Source organism: Gasterosteus aculeatus, chromosome 8 (assembly GCF_964276395.1).
Source record: "Gasterosteus aculeatus chromosome 8, fGasAcu3.hap1.1, whole genome shotgun sequence".
NCBI classification, from domain to species: domain Eukaryota; kingdom Metazoa; phylum Chordata; class Actinopteri; order Perciformes; family Gasterosteidae; genus Gasterosteus; species Gasterosteus aculeatus.
The window spans coordinates 6,103,862-6,126,719 of NC_135695.1; the positions used below are offsets into that span (position 1 = coordinate 6,103,862).

The following is a 22,858-nucleotide window of genomic DNA, read 5'->3' on the forward strand; positions in this document are numbered from 1 at the left end:
TGTGATCTAAACGAGTTATAGAACCCCCCTCTCTCTGTCACTCTCTCCCTCCTTCACCATCACCCCCCCCCCCCCCCCCCCCCCCCCCCCCTTTCCCTCCCTCACCGTCTGGCCGGTGAACGAGTGGCTGCTGCTGCGCCGAACCTCTCGCAGTCCCGCCAGTCGCCAGTGAGCGCTGCCCGGCCGGCCGAACATGGCGGCGGCCCCAGAGGAGAAAGTAGACCGCAGACCGATCCGGAGGGTCCGGTCCAAGAGTGACACGCCTTACATCAACGAGGCGAGGATCTCTCTGCACCTGGAGACAGGTAGTCGGTTGTCTGTGTGCGTGGGCTTGTCTGTGCGTGTGTTTGCATCCTCCATGGGGGACTCTGCGTTCTCCTGTGTGAGGAATCGACTCGTGGTTTTAGCGGCGGTTCCCACGCATCGGCATGACTTTGTTTTTTCATTGTGCAGCTCCGATGGTGCTCATGGTGCTCCTGGTGCACCTGGGTGTATGGCAAAAACATACCGACTCACGCTGCAGGAGAGAAAACGGGGATGCGTTTTCTAAATTAGGCTGTTTGTTTGTTTTAACCCTGCAGACTTCGCCTTGGTTGTCGGCTGCATTGAAACGCTGCGCAGACCCGGCCGCCTCTGGCTGGTCATTTAAAATGCGGTTTCTATTTTGCATTTGGAGAAGGTATTCGGTGAAGGAATGGATGCTCCCGCATGCGGAATCCACGTCGGATGCAGTGGCTCAATCCCAGTGTGTGCATGTGAAGGGAAACACGAGATAATTGTTTCCTTTTGTTGCCATGGCCACGATGGTACGGTTTCACGAATTTACAGATTAGCCCGTGTGTGAAAAAAAAAGTAGGTTTTCATGTTTTAATACGATAAACTGCTTCAACGTCACATCAGCGCGGAGCTGTCCACTCCCCCTCGGTGCTGAAGAGCCATCGAGCAGAATAGGCGATCGGAGGGGAAGTGATTGCATGGAATTGGCATTCCTCTATTGGTGATCATCCACATTACATGTATGAGAGGGCTTTCTTTTTATTTTTTTACATTGTGTTTGACCCTCCCCCAGAATTTTCCGATGTGACAAATCCCAGTCACATGGTGTGCCTGGCACACAAGACTCGGGCCTACAATTTCAATTTGGATCAGATTGTAGAAATTTTCCCTTTCTGGCTGTTATTTGCTTACTCTTTATTTCCCAGCGCTGTGTTCTTAAGCCTCTGATACTGGGGATACTGGGCAGCATTTGTCATCCATGAAGGCTACCTGCATTTAGCACGCTGCTATGCAACGGTTTAATCAAATCAAATAGACTCTACTGCCCTTGTTTGTTTTTACCTCAAGCTAGGTGATGCATCAATGTAAATAAACAGCCTTACATGAATCCTAATGAGATCAGGAATGAATTATCATTTGTTTAGCCTGCCTAGACCTTTATGACTCATGGTGCTCTGACCCATAATCTCTCTCTGGCCCTCAACAATCTTCCTCTCCATTTTGTTTCCTGTTAAACGCACCGCCTCCTCTTTTGCGAGATTAGCCGAGCCTCGGCGATGTGAGTAAAGCTATTCTTTCTTGCAGCTTTGCGTCAGGGCTTTCCATCAGGCATGGCTTGAATCTGAAGGAGGTTTGGGGAGTTAAAGGGAGGCAGGGGGGTTGCTGCTCGTGGCTTTCTGAAAACAGAGCGGGAGATGCAGTTGTGTGAAGCTGGTGTGGGATGGATACCGTTCACTCACCCAGCCAGAGTTATATTCATCTTCACCCCTTTTCTTGAACCCTAAAGCATTCCTGTGTTCTCTTTCCTGCCCCCTCCAAAAAATGCTCTGGTCCTATATATCTTTTCCGCCATAAGCCCACCCACCCGTCCTGATTTACTTCATGTTTCTGTGTTTAGCTGCTGTTCTTTTTGCATAAATCCAGCCCACTCTTTTCTTTGATGTCTGTCACAAATGTGACAAATGTCCATGACGCCAAATCTTCACACGGTATGTGAGTGTGTGTGTGTGTGTGTGTGTGTGTGTGTGTGTGTGTGTGTGGGAGGGTGATTGGATTTGAGAGCTAATCACCAAACAACCTGCAGTTGCTCTCTTGAGCTTGTTTGCGCTCATTTTTTTAAGATCATTTTACTACAAAGGGGCAGAATCATTCTTGCTCGTATTTTGAACATTTCACTCAGTAAATTGTGTTTTACTGGCTCTAAAGCTATTTTTAAAGGAGGAGGTCTTGGCTAATAAATGGGTCAACAAAGAGAGTGGCTTTGACGTGCCACATTGCCTTAAAGCCAATTAAGCATTGTCTAAAGCTACCAAAGTGACACTAGTGGGCGGATGAACTCCAAAACAATTTGTCAGAAAGACAGCTGATGGATAATGGTGTTTTGGAACTGTGCTAATGTGCTGGGAAACATTTCCCGACATACACATCCGTCAGAAGTGCTGCGACGTAAGTGTTCATTGTTGAGTTGTTTTCGGGTCCACCTGATGAATTTGAATCAAATGTTCACTTTCCTTCAGCTTCTACTTTGTTTCGTTGTTAAAAATATCAACGACTCTTAGTTTTAGAGGTTTTGTTACACTTTCATCACCAGCTACCCTGTTTTTTTTCCGTCTAGTATTTGGTGCAGAGCAAGTACTGGTCAAAAGCTGTAAACTGAAAACATCTGCAAACAGCTGCTAAAAAAATGACTGTAAAACCAAGACAATGAGTTTAAACAAGACTTTAAAATGCCCAGAGCTGGGTAAAAACATTTGCCGTTATTGAAACTACAATGTATCCGTCTCGTCTGTTTTTTTACTCATTGTGAGAATTAAAAGGGGCTTATTAATGTATTAGTGTTGCAAGTTCACGCTGCCCTACATCCTTTAGAGCCGGTGCGGATCCAAGGCAGCTCTTCTCTGCTCCCGCAATGTATATTGAGGTCAGCTCTCTCTCCTTCTCACCAAGACCAAGACACAGTCAAAACCAGCTCTCATTCAAGCCCAGAAAGCTCTAATAACCCCCTGAATGAGCGAGAGGTCCTGCATGAGTTGAGGTGGAGGAGCAGGACGGGTCTGAGGAGAAGGGTGGCGGGGCTTTTGGTGACAACATAAAGACTGGCACGGTGGAAAAGAAACCGAGTTGGCCGTCATCCATAGAATGCGGTGGGAACGTTGCTCACGCACGTCACCTCCTACTATTGGCGTGGCTCTCTTTTGTTTTCTGTTTGCACATACATCAGCGCGGCTATCTCCATAGAGCGGCCAGGCCTTGAGCAGCAGAATGGGAGAACTACCTGCGCAGTTAGGATACAAAAGGGATAGTGGGAGGATGCATGAGCGCTTTAGATTGCCTGCCTCGCTGCCTACCACCAAACAGACAAACCCCCCCCCTACTCTATGACTACTGGCACGCAGGTTCATCCATTCAGCCCAGACAAGCCAACCATTGTGCTCAGGGAGTAGACCTAAGACTGGGAAGGCTTCTGACTCACACTGAGGACGGTAATCAAGACGGTGGGAAGCTTTCTTAGTCATAGTGCCGGAGCATATGGAAGCGTGGATTGGGGAATCTGTGTTGTCTTGTTCAGAATTTCAAACATCAGTACAAGAGGTTCTCTCAGAGTGTCATGCTTGTGTTCTTTTCATATTTTTGTCTGGATTAATTAGTGTGACTGCACAGTTTCTGGACTTTTTGGTCTGTTCATTGGACTGATTCCTGGGTTAATTTAATGCATTATTATTATTATCTTCCTCTGTGCATTGCATTGTGGGAAGATATCTAAATGAGAAAGAAAGAGTAGCTGCTCTTTATTTTGTCCCTTCTGGTAAAGTTGTTCCCAGTAGTCGTGCATTCAGACAGCGTGTCTGGACTTGTTGCATTCGTCATCCCCGTGTGTGACAGGGAAGCAGTGATGAGTAATACCTGTAGCAACCAACAGAGAAGATATTTCCATTGGGTCTCCCTTTTTGAGGATGAGTGTACAAAGATGTTTTTCAACGGAGTTCTAATGTTTTCTTTTATTTGTAATGTAGATCTTTGCTTCATCTCAAAGAGGTACTTTATGTAAAAAAAACAACAAGCCAATATATATTTTGAACTCATATCCCAGTGATGTGCCAAGTTTCACATTCACACACACACACACACACACACACAATGCTCCTCCAGGCTCTGCTGTTCTGTCACTTTGAATTAATTCAGCACATGGAGGAGGGAGGGTGGAGAGGCCTGTGAACGGTAAGGAGGGAGAGGAGAGCAAGTAACTGTGGGAAGGAGAGAAAACAATGAACTTTGTGTCCCCGTCCTCCCAACACACCTTTTTTAAGACTGTACTGTGCAGCTGTCTTAATGTCAACACTGTTGGAGTTGGACAGAGAAAGAAGAGGAGTGTGAGGGTTTTAAACTAGACAAATGCTAATAATCAAAGTATTACATATCCTTATAATATTTTGTGTTTCTTGACACACACTGTAGCATTAGCTGTATAGTCTGTCAGTACACCTATAAACTGAGACTGGTTTAATTGTCATCCACAGCTGCAAACATTTGATAAAAATGGACTATAATTGTCAATAGATCATATATAAATAATTGGTATTCTCCCTTGTTGGCACTAATTTCGGTTTCAGTAATTAGTTGAGTAGTATAACTGTTAAAAAGATATTTCATTGCATTTAAACTGAATTCTATGAAATAGGTCTTCAAAAGTTACTCAAAGTCACTCAATTTATTGCAAACAACTACAAATACTCTAATAATGTCACAGGGAGAGTGGCGAAAGGTAGACTTTCCAGACGTTAAAACTAAATTATTAGAAAAGGCCCACACACAAACAAGGACCAAAATACTAAGTAATCCAAAAACCATCTCCATCAACAAAGACAGCAACAACTCACCCTCAAAGAGACAAGGGACACACCTATGGAATGCCGTTTTAGTCCAAATTACATAAATGAATAAATACATGAAATATGCATTTGAAATACATCATGAAATAAATAAATGAGGCAATAAATACATAAAAATTAAATACATTTAATTATTTCATGGTACTTTTATTTCATAATGCCACTTTTCATTTCATGGTACTTTTATTTCATAATGCCACTTTTCATTTCCAGGGACTTTTATTTCATAATTCTGTTTTTCATTTTGACTTTTTCTCGTGCTGGATGACACGATTCAGAGGAGATTATGTCAACACTCACGTCCCTTAGCCTGCCTTCTTTTGCACACGGCTCTGTTGTCTGTTCTGAATGTTAGATGTAGCCACGCCCCCTGATTTGCATATAAGAATGTGAAATGTAAAACGGCATTATGAAATAAGTCTCTGCAAATGAAAAAGGGCATTATGAAATAAAAGACTCTGGAAATAAAGTGGCATTATGAAATAAAAGTACCATGAAATGAAAAGTAGCATTATGAAATAAAAGTACCATGAAATGAAGTGGCATTATGAAATAAAAGTACCATGAAATAATTAAATGTATTTAATATTTATGTATTTATTGCCTCATTTATTTATTCAATGATGTATTTCAAATGCATATTTCATGTATTTATGTATTTATTCATTTTTTTTTAATTTAGACTAAAACGGCATTCCATACACACCTGGTTTAAATACAAGTTGGCAGGTGATTGGACACAGGAGGAAACAATCAGGGACACGGCAGACAATCACAGGAGAAAACACACCAGGGCAGGAAGTGAAGTTCTCAGGGACGGGAGAGGCAGGAAACTACAAAATAAAGCAGGAGACAAACCCACACCGTGACAGATAATGATGACCACAATATTACTATGTTTATGTTTACGGCTGATCATTTTGTCGATTTGAGTAGGGTTCATTTACTGTGAACTAGGGGAAGAAACTTGATGGTTGATGAAGATTAACTTGAAGTGGGAGTATGTTTTAGACTGCAGTAGGTTTCCAGCTCTCTCAGCGGCAGAGCAGCACATTAACTTTCCGTTCTAAATCTCTGTCAGGAACGTAGTCTCAGTGAGACTAGATTAGCAGCAGCATTGTCAAAAGGCCAGAGGATGATTCATATTTTTGGGTTGACGGGATGAGGAGTTGATATGTGAGGTTATGGATAGTCATACATACGAAATTGGTTCAAGAAAAAGGTATTTTTGGAAAGATCAGGGCACAATTTTGTCCCAAAGGGTTTTACATTTTTAACAGAATATAGAAATGTTGCCTTTTCATGTGAATGAGGAAAAATATTAGGAAACCATTAGAAAGAGTAAAAAGAAACAAATCCATCTTCCGTGACAGGTTAGGTGACCATTGCAGTGGTAGAATTACAATCAGAGACACAAAGTTGAAATGGAGATCAAATTAGAGCTGAAACAGTGGATCAGGATCAAAAGTAAACAGATAGGAAATTCAATTTTGAATTTTGAGCTGCCGTTGGGAATCAAAAATCCGCTCTGCATTCAGCGTGTCACATGGGAAGATGTGTTGCCTGAGTGTGGTTTGTTTTAATTGAACATAATACGGTTGTGAGTTCTCAAACCGTGTGATGGGTCTTTTTGTGTACAAGTCAGTGGTATTTAGCCTAAAGGCATGATTTAAAGGCAAGTGTTTTAAGTGTTACTGGTAAGCAGGCCAACTTTAGGGCATCAGCATCAGTGCTGCTGTTGATGGTGGTACTTTCATTCGATAGTTAGGGCGGAGCTGTAGAGACCCCATTGATCCTGTAGTATAATCAATTTCACATTACAAAACCCCTCATATCACTCATCCAAACACAAGTTAACAGCTGTTTTACAGGAGGAAGAAAAGGGAAAAGAGGGGAATTAAAGCCAAAAAAGACAATATGTAAAACAAGCCAAGTTGAGTGTGCAACCCAAAAAGCAATAGGAATAAAATAAGAGGACACAAACCCGCATAGAAAAGGGTCCACTGCAGAGGAACCCTTATAGGTCCCTCCGGTCGGTTGACTTGTGACTCCTGGCTGTCCAACAACCCGGACCTTAAGCTCTGTTGCAGCCCGACTGTGTGCCATCAAATACTGGAAGTGTTGGTCAACGTGCTCCACGGGCGGCGTGGAAGCTCATTAGAGTTGTCAGGCAGACTGGGCACCATAGAGATGTGACTCACTGCTCCGGCAGGTCAAAGAAAGATTGATTCGGTCCAGGCTTCTCCATCACGGCACAAAGGCACAGAGATAAGACACTCCACAGGCCCACCTAATGCTGATGCACGTCTGAGCTGACGGCCTACGTGAGAGACATGCTCAGACTCCTGGTGCTGGGTGATGGACCCTGTTGGACAGGATGGTTTGCGATGAGACAGGTGTGAAGAGAAAATAGAAACAGAATAAAAATAATGTGACAGCTGTTCACCCCACAGGCAGAGGATACGCCGCCCTCTAAGATGTGACAAGCACACCTGTGGCCACATGTGAGTGTGAGTGTGTGCGTGCAGTCTCACGTACACATGTGTTTCTGCTAGTGTGAGAGTAAGCTGGTATGTTTTCACGCGTGATAAAGTGCACAGTGAGCTGTAACCTGTCAAACCCTTGAGCCCCGCAGAGGCCCTCCTCAAGTGTGCAGGGAACAAAACCTTCCCGAGAGCCTTCTATTTCTTCTGCCTCTTTTTAATGTAATTTTGAGGCTTAAAATTCCTATTAACAAGACAGAGGCTGGAACGAGATGAGGCATTCAGGGTGTGAAGAGGTAAAAATAACGTATGTATTTTCTGATTTCCATCTTGAAGACATGTAAATAAGCCCAATTTTGTTGTAAATTGCAATTAGGGCCGTGTCAAATGTCAGAACTAAGCCCAAATTCTGATAGTTAGTGTGTGTGTTTCTTTGTGTGTGTTTTGTCTGAATGAGAGGAACATTTCTATAAAGATCTTTAGAAGAAGGCGCTAAGACGCTAGGACTAAGACGCTAGGACTAAGACGCCCTTGACACTGACTTTTGACACTGACTTTTCTCTGGACTGTATAGACACCATAACATTTTCAGTCATGAGTGACACCGTCCTGCCCGCTTTGCCCCGGCATGCATCCTGCTTTGCCGGCACACTTGAAGAGACATCCCGGGTGCATAACATGGACGAGCGGGGGCTGCTGTCATCGCTTGCCAGCGGAAGGACCAGCGTTCGCACCGGGCCCGGTGGCGGGCTGCGACTACAGGAGGAATCGATTGGGCCGACAACTTTGAGTGCCCCCCGACATGGAGAGACTGTCATTGCAGCTGAAGAGCGATGTGACAGTGAGGCAGCTATCAGAGCTACGGGCCTCCATGCCCGCCTTGTCTTGGCGTTGTGCCGTCTTCCTTGGGGGGGGCAGGGGAGCGAAAGTCATCCTTTGGCTTCTGTTGTCACCTAGGATGACTTTGAGAAATGCTGGGCCATTCATCTTTCTTCGTCTCAGTCTGTGAGGAGAAGAAAAGTGACAATGAGAAATACAGGAGAGCCAGAGTGTGGAGAGAAAAAACCTGTGTGTACAAAACGAATGGCTTTTACTCAATATTACAAGCAAATATAAAAAAAAACTGTTATTAAACATTCGGTGTAATCACTCTACCTCTGTCTCATAGGTGATAAGCTTTAATTACCTTCTTGTGTGGACAGCAGTCAAAGTCCATTGAAAATCTTTCCAACCGCGGTAGAAAAAGGACAATTAAGCTTGTTTTAAACGTAGTGTTGCATAAAATACATGAACATAAGCCACACACACATAAAAAACTCCCTCAAGCACACAAGCCTCAGGCTTTGTATGCTCGTCCAGCCCGGCTCAGTCTTGTAACATGGAGGAGGTAATGGAGGAGGTTTCAATCGATTTCAGCCTCGTTACTTGAGCTCCACCTGCCGGTGAAGACTTGTAACAGCAGCCTGTGACCCTTTGTTGGCCTCAACAGAACACAACAAGCTGTCTCTCTGCCAAGCATATTTACTTCAGTCCTCTCATTGTTTTGAAGGTTTCCAAATTCAACCTCCTTTTATCTCTCAATAATTTAGAATGTATTATCCATGCTTTACTCAACTTCTATTTTTATTGCAAGAACAGGAGATGCCCGACAAAACATTTCATTTCACAGGAATTTGAGCCTCGTAATTCCTGAGAATTAGAGAGTGATGATTGTCTATTTTCTATTGTATATTACAGTTTGAGATTCATTTCAATATCCTATTGATTTGACAGCTGACCTGCGTAGTCTATAGAAAGATAGACAGATAGATACAGATAGATTTCCAATTGTTACCACTGTTGCGTGCTCAGTGTGCTTTTATTCTGAAAGAATCGACAGGAAGTAGTAGTGGTCGTAGTGTTTTTTTTACACTATGACTTGTCAGTAGTAGTAGTCAGGCAGGCAAACCGGAGCGGGTGGAGGGTCCAGCCCACGCGACAGTACGGTCTCGCCCCGCAGGACCAACATGGCGGTCCGTGGAGGCGACGTCACGTGTCCGTGGTCCGGGTCCGAATCCGCCACCGACCGCCCGCCTTCGGCGGCGGCCACGTGCGAGGACCGGGAGCCGACGGAGAGGAGGAGAGCGTTCTGTCTGACGAGGATCAAGTCCCGAAACGGTTCCGCCAAGCAGCATCATCAGCAGCAGCATCATCTTCACCCCGCCGCAAACAACAACAACAACATCATCCACTTCGTGGTCGGCGAAGAGATCGGACACATCTGCGACAAGTGCCGCGGGGGGGCCGAGCCGCGGGACGGTGAGGTGACGCGGTGCATGCGAGACGGGGAGGAAGAGGAGGGGGATGAACCCTTCTCTTCCTCACAGCACCGGGAGCATCCCTCCGATCCGGCTCTTTGTACTGTAGTCTGTGTGTGAGCAAGTCGAGAAGAAGTTCATGTGGCGCATGAGCTCAGATTTATCTTTTCCTGGTGCTTAAGTTTTGGTGTAAATCATGAGATCTCTGTGTCGGGTGAGCCCGCATATTATCCAACCGTCCAAAACAACAATATATTTACAATTATATAAAAAGCAAAAATTCCCAAAGGAAAAACTGGAAAAACTCAATATTTGTGCCAATTCGTTTTCTATCAATCAACAAATCAATATTTTTGCACTGATTGTTTCAGCATAGGGTCAAATGTGTGCAAACAATCTACTACTTGATTTAATTTGAAAATCCCTCTCTGGAATCATTGTCTGCATGCAGATCAATGCAGTCGTGAAGCAGATTGCTTAAATGGACTGCTGAGTCAAAGAGATTTGATTAGTATAAACTGGTTTCCCATAAGTACAACCAGTCGATTTTTAAACGGCTTTTTTCCTGAAGACCTTCTTTGGAGCTGCTGGTAATTGTTGCTGCTATTATTCAGTCCAATAATTGAGTTCAATGACGGGACACTCAGCATCTCCTCTCCCGTAACATGCAGCATTTGTGTTTTCTAGTCACGTGAAATTAAAAGGTCTAATTTTCTAGTTTAGTTTTCAATTTTGTGATTTCTTTGTTTTTAGATATTCTCTCATACGTCCTGCTGAGGAGGAGCAGTGGAGGGGTTTGGGGGGCTTGGGGGGGTTGTTGTTGTTGTTGTTCTCGATGGTGGCTGCTGAGCCGCCAACAGACGTATCCGATGGCCCGTCTGCACCTGTTTGCTGCTTCACACCGGCAAAAACGTTGCCTTCTTCTTTAAAAAATATTGATTCCCTGAGGATCAGGCCTCATGTCCTTGTTTCCTAGATTCCTTCTTGTACAGAAGGATGTAAAGATATGATATTTAATGGAAAGATGCAGCCAAGGAGCATATCCAGTGCGCTCCACTGACTACGTCACAATTGTCCCACATTCTAGATGTTTATCATGCGTTTGTTCGCAAGATGGCAAGTGGTATTTGCGTCATATGGGGCCCATTTTCAGTTTATTTCTCTAAACCGCTAATCAGTCGTCTATATAATGCAACACATAACCTCTTTGCCAATAAATTAAAACTAGCAGACAGAAAGGAAGCAACAAAATGGTTTCCGTTTTCTTGTTTCCACTCTGTTTACGTCCTCTCTTCTATACATATTCAGTTATTTTCGGTCCAGCAGCTGCAGAGCTTGTTCTTCACTTGTGCTGCGGTGAAGCTTCTGTCTGCAGGAGGGGAGGATTTAAGAAACCTATTATATTACAGAAAACATGCGGTACGATTACTGGATATTCACTTTATTTTTTACTTTAAAGTTATCAAACTATAATTACAAATCCACCATATTGAACTGCCAGTTGATTTTGTCATTATGTAACTGACAAATCACAATGAAGCCGGTAAAAAAGAACATGTTTTCGTCGGTGCTGTTTACCTGCCTGCTAATGACTTTGTTGTTCCCATTCTTTTTTCTCAGCCGAGGACGTGGAGAGGCTGACGGCGATGCGCTCCGATTCGCTGGTTCCAGGCACACACACGCCTCCCATTCGGCGGCGCAGCAAATTCGCCACACTGGGACGTCTGTTTAAGCCCTGGAAATGGAGGAAGAAGAAGAGTGAAAAGTTCAAGCAGACCTCAGCCGGTGAGAACCGCATCACTGTATGACATCATCACCCAGTTCTCCCAGTCGGTAGACGGATGTCTCCCCGTGGCACCCGGCAACAGTAGTGGGTGATTTCATATATATTTTTATTCTGGTTTTCTAAGGCTGGTAAAGTACCAGGTGGCCTTTAGCCAGCGGTTCCTGCTGCTGCTGCTGCACGGTCTGCTTCAGCAAGTTCTTCATATCAAGATAGATTTACGTCAAACATGAACCAAAGAATTATGCAAAACAATTTATTGGAAGAATAAGGTCACTGACACACAAGTGTGTTCAGGAAATTAAGTCCGGTGAGGCCTCGGAGCCCGGCGGCGTCCCCGATGTGCCCGGGACGCGTGGAGCAGCTGAAGGGTCTTTTGTGCTGCTCAGCGGAACATAGTCGGGGTGCCAAGTGGAGTTCACTCCCCTGGGGGTAGAAAGGGTGTAATAATTCTCAGAAGACAGCGGGGTACCAAACACACCAGTAATGGACGACTCTGTAAATAGTGAGTGATGTTGTACTCCGCCGTAGTCCGTTGTCTTGTATGTGAAACAGTGCTTGACCAAGTCAATAAAAAGTAATGCCTTCTGAGAGAAGTAACAAATTGAATCATATTTATTCATAAATATATTAACAACAACTAAACTTGGACGTGTTACATAGTATTTCACACTACTTTTACTTTGGCAAAATGCTTGTACTAGTTTAATTCCACAATTTAGATTTGATTTTCTTGCTGAAGTTGATCGTTAACTTTTACTGCAGCAACAAAAGAGCTCTAAAAGCTTAATTTCTCAATGAATTTACTCAATGTCAGCTCCAGGTCTGAGTAAATGTGGATGACGGTTCTCAGCTACGATCTGCACTTAGTGAAAGACTGAAATAAAAATAGAAGGCCTATTATTTTGACGGCAGCGTTAAAGCTGTAGTTGTTTCTCAGCTGCCATCTCGTTATTACTGAGAGACACAAACACACAGCAGAGGAGTGCAGAGAGACTTCCTGCTGTTTTGCCAGCTGTCCCAGCAGGTTGCTTGTGCTTATAAAAGGTATATATAGATATCGGCCTTCAGCTCGCAGCACACAGGTAGAAACACATTGTGAGCACGGTGTGTTGCTGCTGGACTCGCTCCTGGTGCGTTCAATCAATTATGAATTATGATTCCACTGATACAGAGAAAACCGCCATGCTATCTTGAAATATACGGCATTTTCTCATTAGGCACAGCAAGAAATTCCAAAAACATGTTATTCAATAAAAAACAAAAGTCTCAAGGTTTTCATTAAGTTTTAAAAGGAAGAAGGTACATGCATACATAAGTAAACACATTATTTTTTGTATTTTTGTGTTCCCATCATTATGTTGGTTATATAACAATAAATGAAAAAACATATCACCTTTAATTCTCAAGCCCAGAGAATAAAAAACACCTTTAAAAAGACAGTTAAGCTCATAATTAAATTCACAATTTGCTTATTATTTATCCAACATGATGTGTTCATTTATTATTCTGGGTAGCAACAAGGATGGAGGCAGTGAGTCCACGCATGCATTTGCTGCAGCAGATACATTCCTCACCGCTAGTGACGAGGTGGAAGTGCTGTTTGTATTTGTAGTACTAGTTGTTGTCGTTGTTGTTGTACTCAACTTCATGTCTCTCGTCCCTCAGTGTTGGAGAGGAAAATGTCTACTCGCCAGAGCAGAGAGGAGCTCATTAAGAAAGGAGTGCTCAAGGAGGTATATGAGAAAGGTGAGGGGCAAGAAAACGTAAAGTATTGAAACAAACTGTTCATTAGGAAATGTGTTGCTTTATTTGTTTGTTCATGACAGTTTGATTTTGAGCTTTTTTTGTCTAAATTGATTTTTGGATAATCACTGTTGTTATTGTTGGGATCCTGATGATACAATCAAGCATCGAAAAGTGTTGATCAATGATTCCATTATATTGCTATTTTAACTTAGTTGGTAAATGTAAAGTGTTTTAACGCAAAACAGGATATGTTTTTGATTTGACACATTATTTTGCATCAAGAAGTCATATCTATTTTTAATAGATACATATAATAAAGATGATTTTAACAAAATAAGCAATTTCTGAACCATTTTGTGTCCCTAGTAACGTTTTTATTCCCTCCTCCCGTTGTCCTCTCTTTCCCTTCCGTATGTAAAGAGGGCTCTTCCTCGGCTCTACTCCAGGAGGTGAAGATGGAGAACGGGCCTTCTCCGGTGCCCGACTCCAGCCCGTCAGAGTCTGAAGGTACTGAGTTGATGGAAGGAGCCACTGCGGCTGTAGGTAGGCAGCGGAGACCCCCGGCACCGTAGCGGCCCTGCCTTTGGTCTTACACCGTCGGACCCTTTTCATTCCTGTCTTTTTGATCCTCAGGCTCTCTGAAGTTTCAGATGCTGAAAGAGGGTCCATGTCAACAGGACCAAGGCCAAAAACCCACAAAGAAGTCTCCCGTGTATGCGGCCGATGGCGCAGAGTCAACGCTCTCCAGACCTCCTACGCTACACAAACAACCTCCTGCTCCGCCCCCCAAGCCCTTCAACAGGCTACCGAATCACCTCGCAGGTACATTTGTCTCCCTGCGTGTGTTTGTGAATGCTTGTGTGGCTCTCGGTGGACATGTCTAATCTCTTCACCCCACCCACCACCCTGCTGCGTGCAGACGGTGCCCCGGTGAGGTTGCCGTGTATGTCTGCGAAGCTCTCTCCTCCTCTACCTCCAAAGAAGCTAATGATCTCCATACCTGCAGGGAGCACGGAGCCCTCCTCGCTCGCCTTCCAGAAGTGCCCCCCTCCCAGCCACGCTCCAGTGGGCGGGCACTCCCTGCAGTACGGGGTGGTGGGGCTTCCCCTCCACCCCCCCAGTCGGATCATAGAGGAGCTCAACAAGACGCTCGCCCTCACCATGCAGAGGTTTGAGAGGTGCGGATCAAACAGTGGGACATCAAATCTCAAAGTGTATCACCATACGGACTTCGTTTTGCATGGTTTTATTTTTATTTTGGTAAATAAATGTTTCCTGATTCCTTTAATATATATGTTTTATTCATATAGCCTAAAATCACAAATTAGACATTTCTGTGCACATGTGACATCCCCCTGTCCGAAACTCTCCCATCGACACTCGAAAAAAAAAAAAAAAAAAAATGAAAAACCCTTCGATGACATAAATATATTTTTGGTATAATGCAGACAGACTGGGATAGAATAGATAGACTGAAGGAGAGAAGAAGTGCACAGTTTTGATGTTTTTCTTTACCTTCTCTGACTAAGTGACCCCTGTGTAATTTCCATCCGTTGGTTCTGAAACTTGAAGCCAATGTTAGATGAACAAACACATTCATTTCAGTCGTAACGCACAGTCTGCGCGCAGCTGCTGTCATTTACAACTTCATGCGACGTCGAGCTTATCAGGTCTGACCTTTGCCCTTTCCCACCGACCTGCAGCTCCTTGATGCACGCGGTTCCCGCGGGGATGATCGACTGTAACAACGACAAAGAGAACCTCCCTGTGGGGGCCGACTACGAAGACCTGCCTGAGGAAGAGGAGGAGGAGGAGGAGGAAGAAGATGACGAGGAGGAAGAAGAAGACGACGATGATGACGATGAGGAGGAAGATGATGATACATTCTTTACAAGTAGGTGTACTTTACCTTCTTCCTCTGCATACACACAATACATGATACAAGGAAAGGGAAAAAAAGGACTAATGCTTGGATTCAAACTGGAAACTGACGGCTTTCAATAGATTTCTCCCCAGGAGAAAAAAAGATGATATCTAGGACGGAAAACGGTGTTTATGCTACTAAATACTTCAATATAGTCACCAGCCAGGCGCAATGTGTGCTTTTATGCTGTTGGTGGCTGGCAGGAAGCGTATGGTGGATTCATCAAAGCTTGTTTCAGCCGGCTACTGCTGCAAATACTCACTGAACCGGAGTAAATGTGCCCTAAAGAAAAGCCTGTGAAGTGAGTATTGATGCATCACATGTTCCTCCTGTACTTTGTAGGCACACTGGCGATGAAGGTTCTACGAAAGGACTCTCTGGCCATCAAGCTGAGCAACCGTCCATCGATGAGGGATCTGGAGGACAAAAACATCCTGCCGATGCAGTCGGACCAGGAGAGATTTGAGTGGCGACTGCAAACCGCCACCAAGCTGACCAGGTGGGTCACGACACGCATGCAGAGATTCCGCGGCCACTGAGGCGGGCGACCACACACACGTTACCACGCCGTGCGCAGACGCCGCCGCCCTCAGAGGGTATTCAACAGCTGCGGTGGATGTGACTTGGCTGCGAGAGGGAGCCGATGATGGATTATTATAGCCGGAGTTGAGGGAAGGGAGGAGGCATTCAGTAACTGATGGGAGGAGGAGAGATATTAAGGGGGAGGAGCATGAAATAGAAAGTGGGGGACAGCATGTGGTGTGAGCATCATTCCTAAGGGAAAAAATCATGTTAAAATGTTAAAACACTTTCCCTAAAACCACAGTTGCACACCTTGTTAGATACTGTATCTAGTGATGCAACGAATGATTTCCAAACATTGGAACAATCAAAAACAATCATGACATGTTTTTTTCATTTAGTGTCAAGTGAAGCTGAATTAATGAAATTCTTCATTTTAGCCATTTATCACTACTTGTTGGATCAAACGGATGGGAAATTATGCAGCATCATCCCCATGACATCTTTCCTTAGGTTTAATAATGGACCAAGCTGAGAAATCTACACTTTAGATTGAATGATGGTATTCCCTTACTTCATCCCAATAATAACTTATTCATCATGTATTATTTCTCCATTCTCTGTGCTCAGGTGGATTTCACAATTGTTATTTATATCTTTATTTATAATCTTTTATTTATCATTTTGTTACTGAAAAATAGTTTGTGTCGCATCTGAAAACGTGTTCCTCCTCCGCTGGCTTCCCTGTTGACCGTCTCGTTGGTCACAACCGCCGGTTCTTTGCATCTCTCTAACAGCCTACCGAGTGTAAGCACCTCGGTCTGGAACCATCAGCTGACAAAGTAAAGCCTCACAGTGAAATAGAGTCCAGTCTGTCCACGAGAGACACATTTCGGCCTGAGACTGTATGGCTCTTGCAGGTGTGCGCGCACATAAAAAATGCTTCCGTAAATAGATTTGTTTATTCTACTTAATGCTTTAAGGCGACTGAGTCAACGGCCGACAGCGGAGGAACTGGAGCAGAGGAACATACTCAAACGTCAGTAACTTACATACGGTAAGAGAGAACAGACAGTATGTGTTAGTCATCCCCGTGTTTGATCCCGCTCTCTTTCTCCCGCCTTCCAGCTCGAAACGATGTGGAGGAGCAGGAGGAGAAGAGGGAGATCAAGAGACATCTGTCCAAGAAGGTAAGACGGAGACAGTGGCTCTCCACATGCACCCTCTGTTCAGAAAATAAATCATCACGCTGCTCGTCTGGCAGGATATCTGAAGGAAACTACTTAACAAAGGAATGGAATTTAATATGCAAATGTACTAATCTAATATCCACCAAGAGAAGTGAAGCGGCTGCCTTGCAGTCACAAACACAACACTTAACATCTGCCGTCCTTTCTGCACACGCACACACACGTCCCCCTCAGCATCCGTGCTGCGGGGCATTTCGCTACCGCCAGTGACCCCGTCTCCTTTGCTGCCCCCTCTAGCTCAGCCAGAGGCCCACAGTGGAGGAACTAAGGGAGGCGAAGATCCTCATCCGCTTCAGCGACTACGTGGAGGTCGCCGAGGCTCAGGACTACGACCGGAGAGCCGACAAGCCGTGGACTCGGCTAACAGCTGCTGATAAGGTCGACAGACGGACAACGATGCTTCCCAAGCGCGCCGGAGTAGATTGTGCATTTACTGCATACTGTGTGTACTTTGTGCGTTGTTCAGGCTGCCATCAGGAAGGAGTTGAATGAGTTTAAGAGCACAGAGATGGAGGTGCATGAGTCGAGCCGGCATTTCACCAGGTAAGGCCGGTAAGAGTGAGTGCAGAGATTCCAACATACTATGCCAAGACTATTATGGTGCGTTTTTATAACTTCATGACCCTTTCTATGGTGTATGGTTTTTATATCTTTTTGTGACCGCATACTATATTATTACTTTAAATGACACTTTTTCTGACATATTCTACCCAAACAAGGGAGATTTAATTTGCTCAGGACAACTGTTATAAGTGGTCGTCAACATTCAACACAAAATGTCACTTTCAATGACCAGTGTAGTCGCAATTATTAAACTTAAACTAGAATCCCTTATAAGGGGACACATTTTCTAATCAGGTGTTTTTTCCAAGCACATCTGATCAATCAAGCGCCTCATTAGTTGCTACACAGATGCTACTTTAAAAAAAAAAGACCCCCTCTAACGGCCTTTGAATGAAGTGACTGGCTTTCCCTCTTGCTGCTGTTGTGTCTCCCTGCAGGTTTCATCGACCATAAGATGAATCTAAGAAAGTCGGCCGCGCTTTTATACCCCCAACGACGGGCCTCCTTCGGTCCCACTGCGACCTTTTGCAGTGTCGACCTCAAGCTGCTGGCCGGGTGCCGAGGCCATCACAGGAAACACTAGCAGACACTTTGAAAATTTAAATGGATTCAACTTTGAACCCAGAATCTCCCCCACAGTGGAGATTTCACACACATCTCAATATCTAAACGCTGTTTTATTTATTTTTCCAGCTGAAGAGGCAGCGATGTGGTTTGTTTTTTTGCAGCACTTTGTTTTTGGAACACTGCTTTAGTAAAACAGAAAATGTGCCAAGTTTGAGGAAGGCAAACCAAAGGTGGTGAAGATGGGACTTTATTTCACGCAGGGATTGTTTTCTTGCCTTTTCAAAATATTCTTACTGTGCTCGCTCAACTGGAATTGATCTTTCCTTAAGGAGTTTCTTGTGTTGGCACGATGTTACTCCATAGATGACATCCAGATCGTTTCTCAATTACTAAAAATGGCAGCTGAATCTTAAGCCTAATGTCCCAAAATGCACCCAGCAAGCCAGAAACACTGATAATGGAGATCTCCTCTTAACACGCACACACACAAGCAATAATCCAAGCTTTTTTTTTCTCATTTGCACGTATCTGAGCTAAATACAAGAGCTCAGAACACCTTAGATTTCAGATCTCCATTTTAAACCACGGCAGTCTCAATCTTGGATGCATCTCAAGTCACTTCTGGTGAGAGTTACTGAACCACGGTGCCACTCTGCCTTCACTATTACTTACAGGGATGTCAAAGTTGCCAAATTATATTGTTTGATACAGTAACTGATGCTGTGGACGCCGCATGACGCGTTACCAAAATCAAAGGTGGATTTGGTTTCCATTTTTTTTATTTTGTTGGTGCTGTTGAGAGGAAAATTCCTGCCCCTTCACTTTATTTATTCTTTGCAGTCCTTGTTCGGTACATACATCTGAGCATACTATTGGGACAGCTGGTTGATCTGTTGTGACCGTGTTTCTGATTAAGCGTTTGTATGTACAAGCGTCGGTATTATTACTGTCTCTTGAATGTTTAAAAATGTTTTGAAAGAAATGCTCTCAGAATTCTAATACTTGTACATAGCAAAGAAAGTAAGCAAGACTTTTCAAAATGTTTTTTGTAAAGCAGAAAAACTGCATGTGGGTATTACGTTATTATGAGACTTCTATGATGCAAGTTTCTTGAAGAAAGAAACTCATAAAGATAATAACAAGTTAATGCTTCTGTGCCTTTGTCCCAACGGCGTTTCTGCAAAGCAGCGGTTTCAGTGTTCAGTCGTTTCCACGTGTGGTTCATCATATTCTTTGGGGAAAGCGTAGTTCTCTTCTTATTGAAAGTAGCCCGTGACGAGTCTTCTTGTCCGTCCTGCAGGGACTCATCCACACTGTGACAGCCGGTCCTGATGCATCATGGGAAAGCCTCTCACCTCGGGGACAAGACTTCCGTCGTGTGCGGAGCTCCATGTGGCTATACAGCATGCATCGGAGTGCCACAATACTTATGCCACGAGTCGATAGCTTTAGTCACAATGGCATCCGTGTTCTCCTGTGGTATCTGAAAGGGAAACGTTACTGTGAGGCTTCACAAGCGGGAAGGTGGACAAGAATGTAGCGGCGTTGTGCTGCCGTTGGCTCACGTTGCAAAGGAGCTTGGCCACGCCTTCAGGCCGGCTGATTCCCAGCAACACGTTGTTGTAGCTCAGCAGAATCTCCAAGGCCACAAACACCAGGACTTTACAGGACCCACTGATGACCTTGTCCCACACCCTAAAAACAAGGCATCAGCTTATTTCACCAGTGAAATAATGTAATGTTGAGACATTTGTAGCAAACACAGAGGGCTTAAAATGGAATGATAGTGGAAAAAAAGGTACCATTGAGTGTTGCCTCTCACTCAATATGGAGCAACAAATGGAATCATTCAACGTTAACCGGCAGTGTAGCTGCAAGTAGTTTGTTTTTTTCTTTTGCTCTTAGGGCCCATAAGTATAGTTGTTAAAACGGTCTCAAGTGTTCACAAACCAATGCCATTTAAAACACAAGGCACAATTAAATGCAGAGTGATTATTTGTCTATAAATCTCTTGCTGTGCCTCGAATTTAAAATGAATTTATTCTTATTTCTACATATCATTGTTCAAAGAAAATGTGTATGTGAATGGAATATTTTGGGACTGTTAAACTGTTTAAGTAGCAGGTTCACACTGAAAAAAAACAACAAAAAAAACATGACACCACAATTCATCCTTCTGCTGAGGATAAAGGAAGAATGAATACATCCCGCGCGTTGGCTTGGTGGAAGTGTGCCGGTCGGTTTGGGCCGCGAACAGTGAACTGACCTGCAGAGGCTGGACTCGGGCAGGCAACCAGCGAAGCAGCGTCTGAACCACAGGCCGTACGGCAGCTGAGCCAAGGCGTCGGTGTTCTTCAGATGCCGCAGCAGCCGAGGCTCCTCCTGACTCAGATAATGCTCCAGGCTCTTCGGCTACACCAAAAGACACAACAGCGGGGGACAACAAGTACGGAGTCACACGGAGGTGCGTTCAAACGATATGCGATCTAAACTCCGGAGTTTGTCATATTGATTCCGGCTGTTAGGAAACTAAATGTACACCTCGTGATTTGTACGTTTCTCAGCACAAGAGAGCCACAAAACATGTTCAAAACTACACCCGGAGAGGAGCTCTTGAAAACTGGCTTTGTGTTTTACGAACATGAAATACAAGCACATTTAAAAGCCCATGTCAACATTGCCCAGCAAAAACAATACAATTGAGGGAAGCAGAGACATGATATTTCTTTTTACTGTCATAATGAATGACTATAGAGCATTTTTTTGGTATGGATTTTGCTTTGGGGTATAAGAAAGAAAATCAAAGCTTAGAATCGATTCCAAAAGACCTTCTGCTGACAATAATTGTGTGACACTTACAAGGTGAGGTATTGAGTCTCCAAACTTTGCGTGGAACTGATGGACAAAACACTTGATCAGCCAATAGCAGTCAATAGGATCATCTACGATCTCCTCCATGGATCGAGCGATGGAGAGGAAGTCCTCGTTCTCTTCGTCCTGAAGAATGGATGAATTCAGCACATTACTATCAAGCGTTACCACATTAAAGAATAAAGGTGTGAGTGGTACCTAAATACAAGCATTCACAGAACCTAATGTCCCAAAAATCAGGAGCTAAAGTTGTCCTCTCATTTTTAATACACTATTTGATCAACTGATTCTTTATCATTTCAAACATTTCTATCTAGACATAAATCACATTTTGAGTCCAAATGCAAAGGACCAGATGGACAATCATTTTCAGAATAGTAAAGCATTAAATAGATTTGAGTAATTGAGTCATTTGTCATCAGTATGCTCACACTACTATGATATCTCAAAATATACAGATTTGAACAGGACACAAACCAACACAATCGTCTACAACGAAGTCCACACCGACACACTCTCATTTGGGGTTGCATAAGTATCACAATTCCTACTGTTGTCTACATAACTCTGCATTAGGATATCAGAAGAGCATCTAAAATAGCCGGTGTGGGAAATCCCAGGTGATTTAGCACATTCATGGAAGATTTTACCCTATGCACTGATCCCCTGGTGCTGTATCAGTCTCAAACAGGACTCCCTTACCGGGCCTGTGGTCTCAGAGCACCGTGGAAGCACCTGGCTCTCCAGCTGGAACATGCGCAGGCAGACGTCGGTGAAAGGAGTGGAACAGTTGACGTATCTCATCACGTGCAGAGCTTCCAGGATGTCATTGTACTGCTCTTTCCTGTAGCCTCCCACCAAAGCGTGAGAGTCACTGTGGGGAGGTAGGATTCCTGCGAGAACAGGAGAGTTTTGTGCACAGATCACATATCAATTATTTTACATTTGTAAATTCAAGCTATTGAATGCGTGTGCGTCTTACCCAACAACACCTTCCACACATGGATCCTGTACATAGAGGGGAGGGGGAACCTCTGGCTGAAGGTGCTCAGCTTCTCTAAATCTATTAGAAAGATGAAACACATTCGTAAAAAGGACAATAACTGATATACATCTGCCCAAATTGAAGCAAATTACTGTTCCTGGACCATGTAGGCCATTTTAGAAGTTCATGTTGTTCATGTGAATTGTTACCTACCCAGAGGATTTTCCTTGAGCAGTATTTCCAGGGATTTCTTCTCCTCCACTCCTCTGAAGCCCACCTTCTCATAATATGAAGAGCGAAAATTTCTCTGCGGATCTTCAGCCATGCCTTTAGTGTGTACTGATACCGATACCGTCTACGCGGATCTGATTACTTCCTCCAGCACTGGACATGAGCTGATAGTTGCTAGAAGCACAATCAGGGGCACATCTTTCTGTGTGAGGCGAAATGCAGCATTTCCCTTTAGTACATTCAACGCTTGTTTTCTAGCAAAACGGAGTGAACATGTTTACCTTGTACAGGTGTTTCACGCAGACTCGATTGACGTAACGTTGCATTCGCTTTCAGCTAGTTAGCAAACTTCATAACTTCACTGTCGTAGAAGAGTGGAGAAAGCCCATACAAATGAAGGTTGCTGTTATCGAAACACTTCCGGGTAATGGAGAGACGGCGTCTGCGCATGCGCAGTGTGGTGACGCTGCGACGCGGGGGTGTTCCGTTTGCAGTTTACAGTAAAGTGATTATTTGCTGCTCTACCGACACCATTGAGGGTGGGTCTTTTTCTTGCCCACATTAATCACATTGATCTTATTATTGCGCAATACAATTTGCTTTTACACAAAGAAATACAATTATTTGTATGTATGTTCAATTGTTGAACATTAAGGCATTACACACAAAACAAGAAATCAAAATTACTTGACAAAATAAAGCATTTTTAAAACTGCATATTTATTTAGTTATTTAGAATTAGAATA

General features: G+C 43.9%; 2 protein-coding genes across 12 annotated transcripts; one reads left to right on the plus strand and one right to left on the minus strand.

Annotated features, from left to right (window-relative positions):
- Positions 1–94: 94 nt before the first annotated feature.
- On the plus strand, positions 95–19,172 carry LOC120824386 (phosphatase and actin regulator 1). 9 transcript variants are annotated; one of them, XM_040185199.2, is made up of 13 exons: positions 95–305; positions 11,287–11,451; positions 13,118–13,198; positions 13,619–13,741; positions 13,832–14,020; positions 14,118–14,376; positions 14,902–15,092; positions 15,465–15,621; positions 16,628–16,683; positions 16,773–16,834; positions 17,132–17,272; positions 17,361–17,437; positions 17,896–19,172. In XM_040185199.2, exons 1-13 carry the CDS (start codon positions 194–196, stop codon positions 17,909–17,911), a joined length of 1,629 nt encoding a protein of 542 aa, XP_040041133.2. In that variant the 5' UTR covers positions 95–193; the 3' UTR covers positions 17,912–19,172. The 9 variants fall into 9 exon arrangements, 7 of the variants coding, with proteins under 7 accessions (XP_040041133.2, XP_077964009.1, XP_040041129.2 ...); XM_078107883.1 differs by having other exon boundaries at positions 14,205–14,376; XM_040185195.2 differs by lacking the exon at positions 95–305 and adding an exon at positions 9,196–9,667.
- tbc1d7 (TBC1 domain family, member 7) lies at positions 18,787–22,581 on the minus strand. 3 transcript variants are annotated; one of them, XM_040185205.2, is made up of 8 exons: positions 22,394–22,581; positions 22,095–22,314; positions 21,879–21,959; positions 21,599–21,789; positions 20,885–21,022; positions 20,292–20,437; positions 19,591–19,720; positions 18,787–19,508 (listed from the first exon to the last, which is right to left on the minus strand). In XM_040185205.2, the coding sequence occupies exons 2-8, from the start codon at positions 22,204–22,206 to the stop codon at positions 19,422–19,424; spliced, it is 885 nt and encodes a 294-aa protein (XP_040041139.1). In that variant the 5' UTR covers positions 22,207–22,314; positions 22,394–22,581; the 3' UTR covers positions 18,787–19,421. The 3 variants fall into 3 exon arrangements, with proteins under 3 accessions (XP_040041139.1, XP_040041140.1, XP_040041138.1); XM_040185206.2 differs by having other exon boundaries at positions 22,095–22,286; positions 22,394–22,544; XM_040185204.2 differs by having other exon boundaries at positions 22,095–22,538.
- Between the last annotated feature and the right edge of the window lie 277 nt (positions 22,582–22,858).

Coding starts and splice junctions, on each gene's coding strand:
- LOC120824386 (XM_040185195.2), top strand. CDS start 9,376: ATGGCGGTCCGTGGAGGCGACGTCACGTGTCCGTGGTCCGGGTCCGAA. Junction 14,021..14,117: donor GCTACCGAATCACCTCGCAG/GTACATTTGTCT, acceptor TGCTGCGTGCAG/ACGGTGCCCCGGTGAGGTTG. Junction 17,273..17,360: donor GGCTAACAGCTGCTGATAAG/GTCGACAGACGG, acceptor TGCGTTGTTCAG/GCTGCCATCAGGAAGGAGTT.
- tbc1d7 (XM_040185205.2), bottom strand. CDS start 22,206: ATGGCTGAAGATCCGCAGAGAAATTTTCGCTCTTCATATTATGAGAAG. Junction 21,960..22,094: donor GCTCAAGGAAAATCCTCTGG/GTAGGTAACAAT, acceptor TCTTTCTAATAG/ATTTAGAGAAGCTGAGCACC. Junction 20,438..20,884: donor GAGACTCAATACCTCACCTT/GTAAGTGTCACA, acceptor CTTTTGGTGTAG/CCGAAGAGCCTGGAGCATTA.